We start from the raw sequence: 15,352 nt of genomic DNA, 5'->3' as shown, positions 1-15,352 counted from the left end.
ACCACCCCCACCACCCCCACCACCCCCACCACCACCACCCCCACCACCCCCACCACAACCACCACCACCACCCCCACCCCCACCCCCACCACCACCACCACCACCTCCACCACCACCACCCCCACCACCACCACCCCCACCACCACCACCCCCACCACCACCCCCACCACCACCACCACCACCACCCCCACCACCACCACCCCCCACCACCACCACCCCCCACCACCCCCACCACCACCACCACCACCTCCACCACCACCACCCCCACCACCACCACCACCACCACCCCCACCACCCCCACCACCACCACCACCACCACCACCACCACCCCCACCACCACCACCACCACCCCCACCACCCCCACCACCACCACCACCACCACCTTCACCACCACCCCCACCACCACCACCACCACCACCCCCACCACCACCACCACCACCTCCACCACCACCACCCCCACCACCACCACCCCCACCACCACCACCCCACCACCACCCCCCACCACCACCACCACCACCACCCCCACCACCACCACCCCCACCACCACCACCACCCCCACCACCACCCCCACCACCACCACCCCCACCACCACCCCCACCACCACCACCACCACCACCCCCACCACCCCCACCACCACCACCACCACCACCCCCACCACCACCCCCACCACCACCACCACCACCACCACCACCCCCACCACCACCACCACCACCCCCACCACCCCACCACCCCCACCACCCCCACCACCACCACCCCCACCACCCCCACCACCACCACCCCCACCACCCCCACCACCACCCCCACCACCACCACAGTGGAGCTCCTCTTGACGCTGCTACCCCCAGCTCCACTGTGCTGGAGTGGCCGGTGGCCTCCGGCCTACACGAGGCCTCTGGCCTACCCGTGCCGCTGAGCGCCGTTCCCTGGAACTGTGTGGAGGGCGGACGCGGCGCGCCCAGAACCACGGAGTTCGGCATTCACAGCAGGGCCGGGTGCAGGCTCAGGTGGGTGGGTGTGTGGGTGGGTGGGTGAGTGGGTGGGTGGGTGGGTGAGTGGGTGGGTGGGTGAGTGGGTGGGTGGGTGGGTGAGTGGGTGGGTGGGTGAGTGGGTGAGTGGGTGGGTGAGTGGGTGAGTGGGTGGGTGGGTGGGTGAGTGAGTGGGTGGGTGGGTGAGTGGGTGGGTGAGTGGGTGGGTGGGTGAGTGGGTGGGTGGGTGGGTGGGTGGGTGAGTGGGTGAGTGGGTGGGTGGGTGGGTGAGTGAGTGAGTGAGTGGGTGGGTGAGTGGGTGGGTGTGTGGGTGAGTGGGTGAGTGGGTGAGTGGGTGGGTGAGTGGGTGGGTGGGTGAGTGGGTGGGTGGGTGTGTGGGTGGGTGGGTGAGTGAGTGGGTGGGTGGGTGGTGGGTGGGTGAGTGGGTGGGTGAGTGGGTGGGGGAGTGGGTGAGTGGGTGGGTGGGTGGGTGAGTGGGTGGGTGAGTGGGTGAGTGGGTGGGTGAGTGGGTGAGTGGGTGGGTGGGGGAGTGTGTGGGTGGGTGGGTGAGTGGGTGGGTGAGTGGGTGGGTGGGTGAGTGGGTGGGTGAGTGGGTGGGTGAGTGGGTGAGTGAGTGTGTAGGTGGATGTGTCTGCTTATGACCGGCTCCGATTTGACAGCAGAGGTCTCACTCCGAATCAGTCATCGGCTGCGTAACGCTGCTGTGTGGAAGCTACCTGTTTCTGTCGCTCCGCACGAAGCTTCAGGTCTTCTCGGCCACACGGTCACCCCGTCCCCCCTCACCCCCCCCGCCCCAGCCTGAGGGCAACAGCAGCAGCGGGGGGGGTGGACAGAACGGTGGACAGGTCGCTGGCGTGCACGCTGCTGGCGCAGGACGAGCTGCTGGGCCGTCTGCGGCTGTACGGCGCTGGCGGTGTGCGCGTGGCCGCTTACGGCAACGCCAGTAACGCCGTGCCGGACGACTGGGTGCCGGTGCACAGCGACACGGTGGGGGGTTGCCAGCCGTGCGCACTCGCCGCTCGCTCGCTCGCTCGCTCGCTCGTTCACTCGCTCGCTCAACGCTCACTTCGCTCAACGCTTACTCGCTCGCTCGCTCAACACTCACTCACTCGCTCACTTACTCGCTCACTCGCTCGCTCAACACTCACTCACTCGCTCAACACTCACTCACTCACTCACTTACTCACTCGCTCACTCGCTCAACGCTCACTCGCTCGCTCAACACTCACTCACTCGCTCAACACTCACTTACTCGCTCACTCGCTCGCTCAACGTTCGCTCACTCGCTCGCTCAACACTCACTCGCTCACTCACTCACTCACTCACTCGCTCAACACTCACTCACTCGCTCGCTCACTCGCCCGCTCGCTCACTCACTCACTCGCTCACTCGCTCACTCACTCACTCGCTCGCTCAACACTCACTCACTCGCTCGCTCACTCGCCCGCTCGCTCACTCACTCGCTCGCTCGCTCAACGCTCACTCGCTCGCTCAACACTCACTCACTCGCTCGCTCGCTCACTCACTCGCTCGCTCGCTCACTCGCCCGCTCGCTCACTCACTCGCTCGCTCGCTCAACGCTCACTCGCTCGCTCAACACTCACTCACTCGCTCGCTCGCTCACTCACTCACTCGCTCGCTCACTCGCCCGCTCGCTCACTCACTCGCTCGCTCGCTCAACGCTCACTCGCTCGCTCAACACTCACTCACTCGCTCGCTCAACACTCACTCACTCGCTCGCTCACTCGCCCGCTCGCTCACTCACTCGCTCGCTCGCTCAACGCTCACTCGCTCGCTCAACGCTCACTCGCTCGCTCAACGCTCACTCACTCGCTCGCTCAACACTCACTCACTCGCTCGCTCACTCGCCCGCTCGCTCACTCACTCGCTCGCTCGCTCAACGCTCACTCACTCGCTCAACACTCACTTACTCACTCACTTACTCGCTCACTCGCTCGCTCAACGCTCACTCACTCGCTCGCTCGCTCAACGCTCACTCACTCGCTCAACACTCACTTACTCACTCACTTACTCGCTCACTCGCTCGCTCAACGCTCACTCACTCGCTCGCTCGCTCAACGCTCACTCACTCGCTCGCTCGCTCAACGCTCACTCACTCGCTCAACACTCACTTACTCACTCACTTACTCGCTCACTCGCTCGCTCAACGCTCACTCGCTCGCTCAACGCTCACTCGCTCGCTCAACGCTCACTCACTCACTCGCTCGCTCAACGCTCACTCACTCGCTCGCTCGCTCAACGCTCACTCACTCGCTCAACACTCACTTACTCACTCACTTACTCGCTCACTCGCTCGCTCAACGCTCACTCGCTCGCTCAACGCTCACTCACTCACTCGCTCGCTCAACGCTCACTCACTCACTCGCTCGCTCAACGCTCACTCGCTCGCTCAACGCTCACTCGCTCGCTCAACGCTCACTCACTCACTCGCTCGCTCAACGCTCACTCGCTCGCTCAACGCTCACTCACTCGCTCGCTCGCTCAACGCTCACTCACTCGCTCAACACTCACTCACTCACTCGCTCGCTCAACGCTCACTCACTCGCTCAACACTCACTTACTCACTCGCTCGCTCAACGCTCACTCGCTCGCTCAACGCTCACTCACTCACTCGCTCGCTCAACGCTCACTCACTCGCTCAACACTCACTTACTCACTCGCTCGCTCAACGCTCACTCACTCGCTCAACACTCACTCACTCACTCGCTCGCTCAACGCTCACTCGCTCGCTCAACGCTCACTCACTCACTCGCTCGCTCAACGCTCACTCACTCGCTCAACACTCACTCACTCACTCGCTCGCTCAACGCTCACTTCGCTCGCTCAACACTCACTCACTCACTCGCTCGCTCAACGCTCACTCACTCGCTCAACACTCACTTACTCACTCGCTCGCTCAACGCTCACTCACTCGCTCAACACTCACTCACTCACTCGCTCGCTCAACGCTCACTCGCTCGCTCAACGCTCACTCACTCACTCGCTCGCTCAACGCTCACTCGCTCGCTCAACACTCACTCACTCACTCACTCGCTCGCTCAACGCTCACTCACTCGCTCAACACTCACTTACTCGCTCACCTCGCTCGCTCAACGCTCACTCGCTCACTCGCCCGCTCGCTCGCTCAACGCTCACTCACTCGCTCAACACTCACTTACTCACTCACTTACTCGCTCACTTCGCTCGCTCAACGCTCACTCGCTCGCTCAACGCTCACTCGCTCGCTCAACGCTCACTCACTCGCTCGCTCGCTCAACGCTCACTCACTCGCTCGCTCGCTCAACACTCACTCGCTCGCTCACTCACTCACTCGCTCACTCACTCGCTCGCTCGCTCAACACTCACTTACTCGCTCACTCGCTCGCTCAACGCTCACTCGCTCACTCGCTCAACACTCAATCACTCGCTCAACACTCACTTACTCACTCGCTCACTCGCTCGCTCAACGCTCACTCACTCACTCACTCGCTCGCTCAACGCTCACTCACTCGCTCAACACTCACTTACTCACTCACTTACTCGCTCACATCGCTCGCTCAACGCTCACTCGCTCGCTCAACGCTCACTCGCTCGCTCAACGCTCACTCACTCGCTCGCTCGCTCAACGCTCACTCACTCGCTCGCTCGCTCAACGCTCACTCGCTCACTCGCTCAACACTCACTCGCTCGCTCAACGCTCACTCACTCACTCACTCGCTCAACACTCACTTACTCACTCACTTACTCGCTCACTCGCTCGCTCAACGCTCACTCGCTCGCTCAACGCTCACTCACTCGCTCGCTCAACACTCACTCACTCGCTCGCTCGCTCAACGCTCACTCACTCGCTCACTCGCCCGCTCGCTCACTCACTCGCTCGCTCGCTCAACGCTCACTCACTCGCTCAACACTCACTTACTCACTCACTTACTCGCTCGCTCAACGCTCACTCACTCGCTCAACACTCACTCACTTACTCGCTCACTCGCTCGCTCAACGCTCACTCGCTCGCTCAACACTCACTCACTCACTCACTCACTTACTCACTCGCTCACTCGCTCAACACTCACTCACTCGCTCAACACTCACTCACTCACTCACTTACTCACTCGCTCACTCGCTCAACGCTCACTCACTCGCTCAACACTCACTCACTCGCTCAACACTCACTTACTCGCTCACTTACTCGCTCACTCGCTCGCTCAACACTCACTCACTCGCTCAACACTCACTTACTCGCTCACTCGCTCGCTCAACGTTCGCTCACTCGCTCGCTCAACACTCACTCGCTCACTCACTCACTCACTCACTCGCTCAACACTCACTCACTCGCTCGCTCACTCGCCCCGCTCGCTCACTCACTCGCTCGCTCGCTCAACGCTCACTCACTCGCTCAACGCTCACTCACTCACTCGCTCGCTCAACGCTCACTCACTCGCTCGCTCGCTCAACGCTCACTCACTCGCTCAACACTCACTTACTCACTCACTTACTCGCTCACTCGCTCGCTCAACGCTCACTCGCTCGCTCAACGCTCACTCGCTCGCTCAACGCTCACTCACTCACTCGCTCGCTCAACGCTCACTCACTCGCTCAACGCTCACTCACTCACTCGCTCGCTCAACGCTCACTCGCTCGCTCAACGCTCACTCACTCACTCGCTCGCTCAACGCTCACTCACTCACTCGCTCGCTCAACGCTCACTCGCTCGCTCAACGCTCACTCGCTCACTCGCTCGCTCAACGCTCACTCACTCGCTCAACGCTCACTCACTCACTCGCTCGCTCAACGCTCACTCACTCACTCGCTCGCTCAACGCTCACTCACTCACTCGCTCGCTCAACGCTCACTTCGCTCGCTCAACGCTCACTCCGCTCGCTCAACGCTCACTCACTCACTCGCTCGCTCAACGCTCACTCGCTCGCTCAACGCTCACTCACTCGCTCGCTCGCTCAACGCTCACTCACTCGCTCAACACTCACTCACTCACTCGCTCGCTCAACGCTCACTCACTCGCTCAACACTCACTTACTCACTCGCTCGCTCAACGCTCACTCTCTCGCTCAACGCTCACTCACTCACTCGCTCGCTCAACGCTCACTCACTCGCTCAACACTCACTTACTCACTCGCTCGCTCAACGCTCACTCACTCGCTCAACACTCACTCACTCACTCGCTCGCTCAACGCTCACTCGCTCGCTCAACGCTCACTCACTCACTCGCTCGCTCAACGCTCACTCACTCGCTCAACACTCACTCACTCACTCGCTCGCTCAACGCTCACTCGCTCGCTCAACACTCACTCACTCACTCGCTCGCTCAACGCTCACTCACTCGCTCAACACTCACTTACTCACTCGCTCGCTCAACGCTCACTCACTCGCTCAACACTCACTCACTCACTCGCTCGCTCAACGCTCACTCGCTCGCTCAACGCTCACTCACTCACTCGCTCGCTCAACGCTCACTCGCTCGCTCAACACTCACTCACTCACTCGCTCGCTCAACGCTCACTCACTCGCTCAACACTCACTTACTCGCTCACTCGCTCGCTCAACGCTCACTCGCTCACTCGCCCGCTCGCTCGCTCAACGCTCACTCACTCGCTCAACACTCACTTACTCACTCACTTACTCGCTCACTCGCTCGCTCAACGCTCACTTCGCTCGCTCAACGCTCACTCGCTCGCTCAACGCTCACTCACTCGCTCGCTCGCTCAACGCTCACTCACTCGCTCGCTCGCTCAACGCTCACTTCGCTCGCTCGCTCAACACTCACTCGCTCGCTCAACGCTCACTCACTCACTCACTCGCTCAACACTCACTTACTCACTCACTTACTCGCTCACTCGCTCGCTCAACGCTCACTCGCTCGCTCAACGCTCACTCACTCGCTCGCTCAACACTCACTCACTCGCTCGCTCGCTCAACGCTCACTCACTCGCTCACTCGCCCGCTCGCTCACATCACTCGCTCGCTCGCTCAACGCTCACTCACTCGCTCAACACTCACTTACTCACTTACTCGCTCGCTCAACGCTCACTCACTCGCTCAACACTCACTCACTTACTCGCTCACTCGCTCGCTCAACGCTCACTCACTCGCTCAACACTCACTCACTTACTCGCTCACTCGCTCGCTCAACACTCACTCACTCACTCACTTACTCACTCGCTCACTCGCTCAACACTCACTCACTCGCTCAACACTCACTCACTCACTCACTTACTCACTCGCTCACTCGCTCAACGCTCACTCACTCGCTCAACACTCACTCACTCGCTCAACACTCACTTACTCGCTCACTTACTCGCTCACTCGCTCGCTCAACACTCACTCACTCGCTCAACACTCACTTACTCGCTCACTCGCTCGCTCAACGTTCGCTCACTCGCTCGCTCAACACTCACTCGCTCACTCACTCACTCACTCACTCGCTCAACACTCACTCACTCGCTCGCTCACTCGCCCGCTCGCTCACTCACTCGCTCGCTCGCTCAACGCTCACTCGCTCGCTCAACACTCACTCGCTCGCTCGCTCACTCACTCACTCGCTCGCTCACTCGCCCGCTCGCTCACTCACTCGCTCGCTCGCTCAACGCTCACTCGCTCGCTCAACACTCACTCACTCGCTCGCTCAACACTCACTCACTCGCTCGCTCACTCGCCCGCTCGCTCACTCACTCGCTCGCTCGCTCCTCAACGCTCACTCGCTCGCTCAACGCTCACTCGCTCGCTCAACGCTCACTCACTCGCTCGCTCGCTCAACACTCACTCACTCGCTCGCTCGCTCCTCGCTCAACGCTCACTCACTCGCTCAACACTCACTCACTCGCTCAACGCTCACTCACTCGCTCGCTCGCTCAACGCTCACTCACTCGCTCGCTCGCTCAACGCTCACTCACTCGCTCGCTCACTCGCCCACTCGCTCACTCACTCACTCGCTCACTCGCTCAACACTCACTTACTCACTCACTTACTCGCTCACTCGCTCGCTCAACGCTCACTCGCTCGCTCAACACTCACTCGCTCACTCACTCACTCGCTCGCTCAACACTCACTCACTCGCTCGCTCACTCGCCCACTCGCTCACTCACTCGCTCACTCGCTCGCTCAACGCTCACTCACTCGCTCGCTCGCTCAACGCTCACTCACTCGCTCAACACTCACTTACTCACTCACTTACTCGCTCACTTCGCTCGCTCAACGCTCACTCGCTCGCTCAACGCTCACTCGCTCGCTCAACGCTCACTCACTCACTCGCTCGCTCAACGCTCATTCACTCGCTCAACGCTCACTCACTCACTCGCTCGCTCAACGCTCACTCGCTCGCTCAACGCTCACTCACTCACTCGCTCGCTCAACGCTCACTCACTCACTCGCTCGCTCAACGCTCACTCGCTCGCTCAACGCTCACTCGCTCACTCGCTCGCTCAACGCTCACTCACTCGCTCAACGCTCACTCACTCACTCGCTCGCTCAACGCTCACTCACTCACTCGCTCGCTCAACGCTCACTCACTCACTCGCTCGCTCAACGCTCACTCGCTCGCTCAACGCTCACTCGCTCGCTCAACGCTCACTCACTCACTCGCTCGCTCAACGCTCACTCACTCGCTCAACACTCACTTACTCACTCGCTCGCTCAACGCTCACTCACTCGCTCAACACTCACTCACTCACTCGCTCGCTCAACGCTCACTCGCTCGCTCAACGCTCACTCACTCACTCGCTCGCTCAACGCTCACTCACTCGCTCAACACTCACTTACTCACTCGCTCGCTCAACGCTCACTCACTCGCTCAACACTCACTCACTCACTCGCTCGCTCAACGCTCACTCGCTCGCTCAACGCTCACTCACTCACTCGCTCGCTCAACGCTCACTCGCTCGCTCAACACTCACTCACTCACTCGCTCGCTCAACGCTCACTCACTCGCTCAACACTCACTTACTCGCTCACTCGCTCGCTCAACGCTCACTCGCTCACTCGCCCGCTCGCTCGCTCAACGCTCACTCACTCGCTCAACACTCACTTACTCACTCACTTACTCGCTCACTCGCTCGCTCAACGCTCACTCGCTCGCTCAACGCTCACTCGCTCGCTCAACGCTCACTCACTCGCTCGCTCGCTCAACGCTCACTCACTCGCTCGCTCGCTCAACACTCACTCGCTCGCTCACTCACTCACTCGCTCACTCACTCGCTCGCTCGCTCAACACTCACTTACTCGCTCACTCGCTCGCTCAACGCTCACTCGCTCACTCGCTCAACACTCAATCACTCGCTCAACACTCACTTACTCACTCGCTCACTCGCTCGCTCAACGCTCACTCACTCACTCACTCGCTCGCTCAACGCTCACTCACTCGCTCAACACTCACTTACTCACTCACTTACTCGCTCACATCGCTCGCTCAACGCTCACTCGCTCGCTCAACGCTCACTCGCTCGCTCAACGCTCACTCACTCGCTCGCTCGCTCAACGCTCACTCACTCGCTCGCTCGCTCAACGCTCACTCGCTCGCTCAACGCTCACTCGCTCGCTCAACGCTCACTCGCTCGCTCAACGCTCACTCACTCGCTCGCTCGCTCAACGCTCACTCACTCGCTCGCTCGCTCAACGCTCACTCGCTCACTCGCTCAACACTCACTCGCTCGCTCAACGCTCACTCACTCACTCACTCGCTCAACACTCACTTACTCACTCACTTACTCGCTCACTCGCTCGCTCAACGCTCACTCGCTCGCTCAACGCTCACTCACTCGCTCGCTCAACACTCACTCACTCGCTCGCTCGCTCAACGCTCACTCACTCGCTCACTCGCCCGCTCGCTCACTCACTCGCTCGCTCGCTCAACGCTCACTCACTCGCTCAACACTCACTTACTCACTTACTCGCTCGCTCAACGCTCACTCACTCGCTCAACACTCACTCACTTACTCGCTCACTCGCTCGCTCAACGCTCACTCGCTCGCTCAACACTCACTCACTCACTCACTTACTCACTCGCTCACTCGCTCAACACTCACTCACTCGCTCAACACTCACTCACTCACTCACTTACTCACTCGCTCACTCGCTCAACGCTCACTCACTCGCTCAACACTCACTCACTCGCTCAACACTCACTTACTCGCTCACTTACTCGCTCGCTCAACGCTCACTCGCTCGCTCAACACTCACTTACTCGCTCACTTACTCGCTCACTCGCTCGCTCAACACTCACTCACTCGCTCAACACTCACTTACTCGCTCACTCGCTCGCTCAACGTTCGCTCACTCGCTCGCTCAACACTCACTCGCTCACTCACTCACTCACTCACTCGCTCAACACTCACTCACTCGCTCGCTCACTCGCCCGCTCGCTCACTCACTCGCTCGCTCGCTCAACGCTCACTCGCTCGCTCAACACTCACTCGCTCGCTCGCTCACTCACTCACTCGCTCGCTCACTCGCCCGCTCGCTCACTCACTCGCTCGCTCGCTCAACGCTCACTTCGCTCGCTCAACACTCACTCACTCGCTCGCTCAACACTCACTCACTCGCTCGCTCACTCGCCCGCTCGCTCACTCACTCGCTCGCTCGCTCAACGCTCACTCGCTCGCTCAACGCTCACTCGCTCGCTCAACGCTCACTCACTCGCTCGCTCAACACTCACTCACTCGCTCGCTCGCTCAACGCTCACTCACTCGCTCAACACTCACTCACTCGCTCAACGCTCACTCACTCGCTCGCTCGCTCAACGCTCACTCACTCGCTCGCTCGCTCAACGCTCACTCACTCGCTCACTCACTCGCTCGCTCGCTCAACGCTCACTCACTCGCTCAACACTCACTCACTCGCTCAACGCTCACTCACTCGCTCGCTCGCTCAACGCTCACTCACTCGCTCGCTCGCTCAACGCTCACTCACTCGCTCGCTCACTCGCCCACTCGCTCACTCACTCACTCGCTCACTCGCTCAACACTCACTTACTCACTCACTTACTCGCTCACTCGCTCGCTCAACGCTCACTCGCTCGCTCAACACTCACTCGCTCACTCACTCACTCGCTCGCTCAACACTCACTCACTCGCTCGCTCACTCGCCCACTCGCTCACTCACTCGCTCACTCGCTCGCTCAACGCTCACTCACTCGCTCGCTCGCTCAACGCTCACTCACTCGCTCAACACTCACTTACTCACTCACTTACTCGCTCACTCGCTCGCTCAACGCTCACTCGCTCGCTCAACGCTCACTCGCTCGCTCAACGCTCACTCACTCACTCGCTCGCTCAACGCTCATTCACTCGCTCAACGCTCACTCACTCACTCGCTCGCTCAACGCTCACTCGCTCGCTCAACGCTCACTCACTCACTCGCTCGCTCAACGCTCACTCACTCACTCGCTCGCTCAACGCTCACTCGCTCGCTCAACGCTCACTCGCTCACTCGCTCGCTCAACGCTCACTCACTCGCTCAACGCTCACTCACTCACTCGCTCGCTCAACGCTCACTCACTCACTCGCTCGCTCAACGCTCACTCACTCACTCGCTCGCTCAACGCTCACTCGCTCGCTCAACGCTCACTCGCTCGCTCAACGCTCACTCACTCACTCGCTCGCTCAACGCTCACTCGCTCGCTCAACGCTCACTCACTCGCTCGCTCGCTCAACGCTCACTCACTCGCTCAACACTCACTCACTCACTCGCTCGCTCAACGCTCACTCACTCGCTCAACACTCACTCACTCACTCGCTCGCTCAACGCTCACTTCGCTCGCTCAACGCTCACTCACTCACTCGCTCGCTCAACGCTCACTCACTCGCTCAACACTCACTTACTCACTCGCTCGCTCAACGCTCACCTCACTCGCTCAACACTCACTCACTCACTCGCTCGCTCAACGCTCACTCGCTCGCTCAACGCTCACTCACTCACTCGCTCGCTCAACGCTCACTCACTCGCTCAACACTCACTCACTCACTCGCTCGCTCAACGCTCACTCGCTCGCTCAACACTCACTCACTCACTCGCTCGCTCAACGCTCACTCACTCGCTCAACACTCACTCACTCACTCGCTCGCTCAACGCTCACTCGCTCGCTCAACGCTCACTCACTCACTCGCTCGCTCAACGCTCACTCGCTCGCTCAACACTCACTCACTCACTCGCTCGCTCAACGCTCACTCACTCGCTCAACACTCACTTACTCGCTCACTCGCTCGCTCAACGCTCACTCGCTCACTCGCCCGCTCGCTCGCTCAACGCTCACTCACTCGCTCAACACTCACTTACTCACTCACTTACTCGCTCACTCGCTCGCTCAACGCTCACTCGCTCGCTCAACGCTCACTCGCTCGCTCAACGCTCACTCACACTCGCTCGCTCGCTCAACGCTCACTCACTCGCTCCGCTCGCTCAACACTCACTCGCTCGCTCACTCACTCACTCGCTCACTCAACTCGCTCGCTCGCTCAACACTCACTTACTCGCTCACTCGCTCGCTCAACGCTCACTCGCTCACTCGCTCAACACTCAATCACTCGCTCAACACTCACTTACTCACTCGCTCACTCGCTCGCTCAACGCTCACTCACTCACTCACTCGCTCGCTCAACGCTCACTCACTCGCTCAACACTCACTTACTCACTCACTTACTCGCTCACATCGCTCGCTCAACGCTCACTCGCTCGCTCAACGCTCACTCGCTCGCTCAACGCTCACTCACTCGCTCGCTCGCTCAACGCTCACTCACTCGCTCGCTCGCTCAACGCTCACTCGCTCACTCGCTCAACACTCACTCGCTCGCTCAACGCTCACTCACTCACTCACTCGCTCTCACTCACTTACTCACTCACTTACTCGCTCACTCGCTCGCTCAACGCTCACTCGCCTCGCTCAACGCTCACTCACTCGCTCGCTCAACACTCACTCACTCGCTCGCTCGCTCAACGCTCACTCACTCGCTCACTCGCCCGCTCGCTCACTCACTCGCTCGCTCGCTCAACGCTCACTCACTCGCTCAACACTCACTTACTCACTTACTCGCTCGCTCAACGCTCACTCACTCGCTCAACACTCACTCACTTACTCGCTCACTCGCTCGCTCAACGCTCACTCGCTCGCTCAACACTCACTCACTCACTTACTCACTCGCTCACTCGCTCAACACTCACTCACTCGCTCAACACTCACTCACTCACTCACTTACTCACTCGCTCACTCGCTCAACGCTCACTCACTCGCTCAACACTCACTCACTCGCTCAACACTCACTTACTCGCTCACTTACTCGCTCACTCGCTCGCTCAACACTCACTCACTCGCTCAACACTCACTTACTCGCTCACTCGCTCGCTCAACGTTCGCTCACTCGCTCGCTCAACACTCACTCGCTCACTCACTCACTCACTCACTCGCTCAACACTCACTCACTCGCTCGCTCACTCGCCCGCTCGCTCACTCACTTCGCTCGCTCGCTCAACGCTCACTCGCTCGCTCAACACTCACTCGCTCGCTCGCTCACTCACTCACTCGCTCGCTCACTCGCCCGCTCGCTCACCTCACTCGCTCGCTCGCTCAACGCTCACTCGCACGCTCAACACTCACTCACTCGCTCGCTCAACACTCACTCACTCGCTCGCTCACTCGCCCCGCTCGCTCACTCACTCGCTCGCTCGCTCAACGCTCACTCGCTCGCTCAACGCTCACTCGCTCGCTCAACGCTCACTCACTCGCTCGCTCAACACTCACTCACTCGCTCGCTCGCTCAACGCTCACTCACTCGCTCAACACTCACTCACTCGCTCAACGCTCACTCACTCGCTCGCTCGCTCAACGCTCACTCACTCGCTCGCTCGCTCAACGCTCACTCACTCGCTCGCTCACTCGCCCACTCGCTCACTCACTCACTCGCTCACTTCGCTCAACACTCACTTACTCACTCACTTACTCGCTCACTCGCTCGCTCAACGCTCACTCGCTCGCTCAACACTCACTCGCTCACTCACTCACTCGCTCGCTCAACACTCACTCACTCGCTCGCTCACTCGCCCACTCGCTCACTCACTCGCTCACTCGCTCAACGCTCATTCGCTCGCTCAACGCTCACTCGCTCGCTCAACACTCACTCACTCGCTCGCTCACTCGCCCACTCGCTCACTCACTCACTCACTCGCTCGCTCAACGCTCATTCGCTCGCTCAACACTCACTCACTCGCTCGCTCACTCGCCCACTCGCTCACTCACTCACTCGCTCGCTCGCTCAACGCTCATTCGCTCGCTCAACACTCACTCGCCCGCTCGCTCACTCACTCGCTCAACACTCACTCACTCACTCGCTCGCTCAACGCTCACATCGCTCGCTCAACGCTCACTCACTCACTCGCTCGCTCAACGCTCACTCGCTCGCTCAACACTCACTCACTCACTCGCTCGCTCAACGCTCACTCACTCACTCACTCGCTCACTCACTCGCTCGCTCAACGCTCACTCGCTCGCTCAACACTCACTCACTCACTCGCTCGCTCAACGCTCACTCACTCACTCACTCACTCACTCACTCACTCGCTCGCTCAACGCTCACTCGCTCGCTCAACACTCACTCACTCACTCGCTCGCTCAACGCTCACTCACTCGCTCAACACTCACTTACTCGCTCACTCGCTCGCTCAACGCTCACTTCGCTCACTCGCCCCGCTCGCTCGCTCAACGCTCACTCACTCGCTCAACACTCACTTACTCACTCACTTACTCGCTCACTCGCTCGCTCAACGCTCACTCGCTCGCTCAACGCTCACTCGCTCGCTCAACGCTCACTCACTCGCTCGCTCGCTCAACGCTCACTCACTCGCTCGCTCGCTCAACACTCACTCGCTCGCTCACTCACTCACTCGCTCACTCACTCGCTCGCTCGCTCAACACTCACTTACTCGCTCACTCGCTCGCTCAACGCTCACTCGCTCACTCGCTCACACTCAATCACTCGCTCAACACTCACTTACTCACTCGCTCACGTCGCTCGCTCAACGCTCACTCACTCACTCACTCGCTCGCTCAACGCTCACTCACTCGCTCAACACTCACTTACTCACTCACTTACTCGCTCACTCGCTCGCTCAACGCTCACTTCGCTCGCTCAACGCTCACTCGCTCGCTCAACGCTCACTCACTCGCTCGCTCGCTCAACGCTCACTCACTCGCTCGCTCGCTCAACGCTCACTCGCTCACTCGCTCAACACTCACTCGCTCGCTCAACGCTCACTCACTCACTCACTCGCTCAACACTCACTTACTCACTCACTTACTCGCTCACTCGCTCGCTCAACGCTCACTCGCTCGCTCAACGCTCACATCACTCGCTCGCTCAACACTCACTCAC

The 15,352-nt window shown here is 60.1% G+C and overlaps 1 protein-coding gene across 1 annotated transcript in view; it reads left to right on the top strand.

The window, feature by feature from the left end:
* Positions 1-845: 845 nt before the first annotated feature.
* The window catches only part of LOC144955633 (tectonic-1-like), a gene marked incomplete at its 5' end in the record, with an annotated part of 29,104 nt that continues 14,597 nt past the window's right edge, over positions 846-15,352 (top strand). The window contains 2 exons of the mRNA XM_078885804.1: positions 846-1,004; positions 1,784-1,973. Coding sequence (XP_078741930.1) covers positions 846-1,004; positions 1,784-1,973 — 349 coding nt within the window. The remainder of the gene's footprint in view (positions 1,005-1,783; positions 1,974-15,352) is intronic.

Source organism: Lampetra fluviatilis, unplaced genomic scaffold (genome assembly GCF_964198595.1).
Source record: "Lampetra fluviatilis unplaced genomic scaffold, kcLamFluv1.1 SCAFFOLD_1025, whole genome shotgun sequence".
Classification (NCBI taxonomy): domain Eukaryota; kingdom Metazoa; phylum Chordata; class Hyperoartia; order Petromyzontiformes; family Petromyzontidae; genus Lampetra; species Lampetra fluviatilis.
This window is presented reverse-complemented; position numbering and strand designations above follow the sequence as displayed.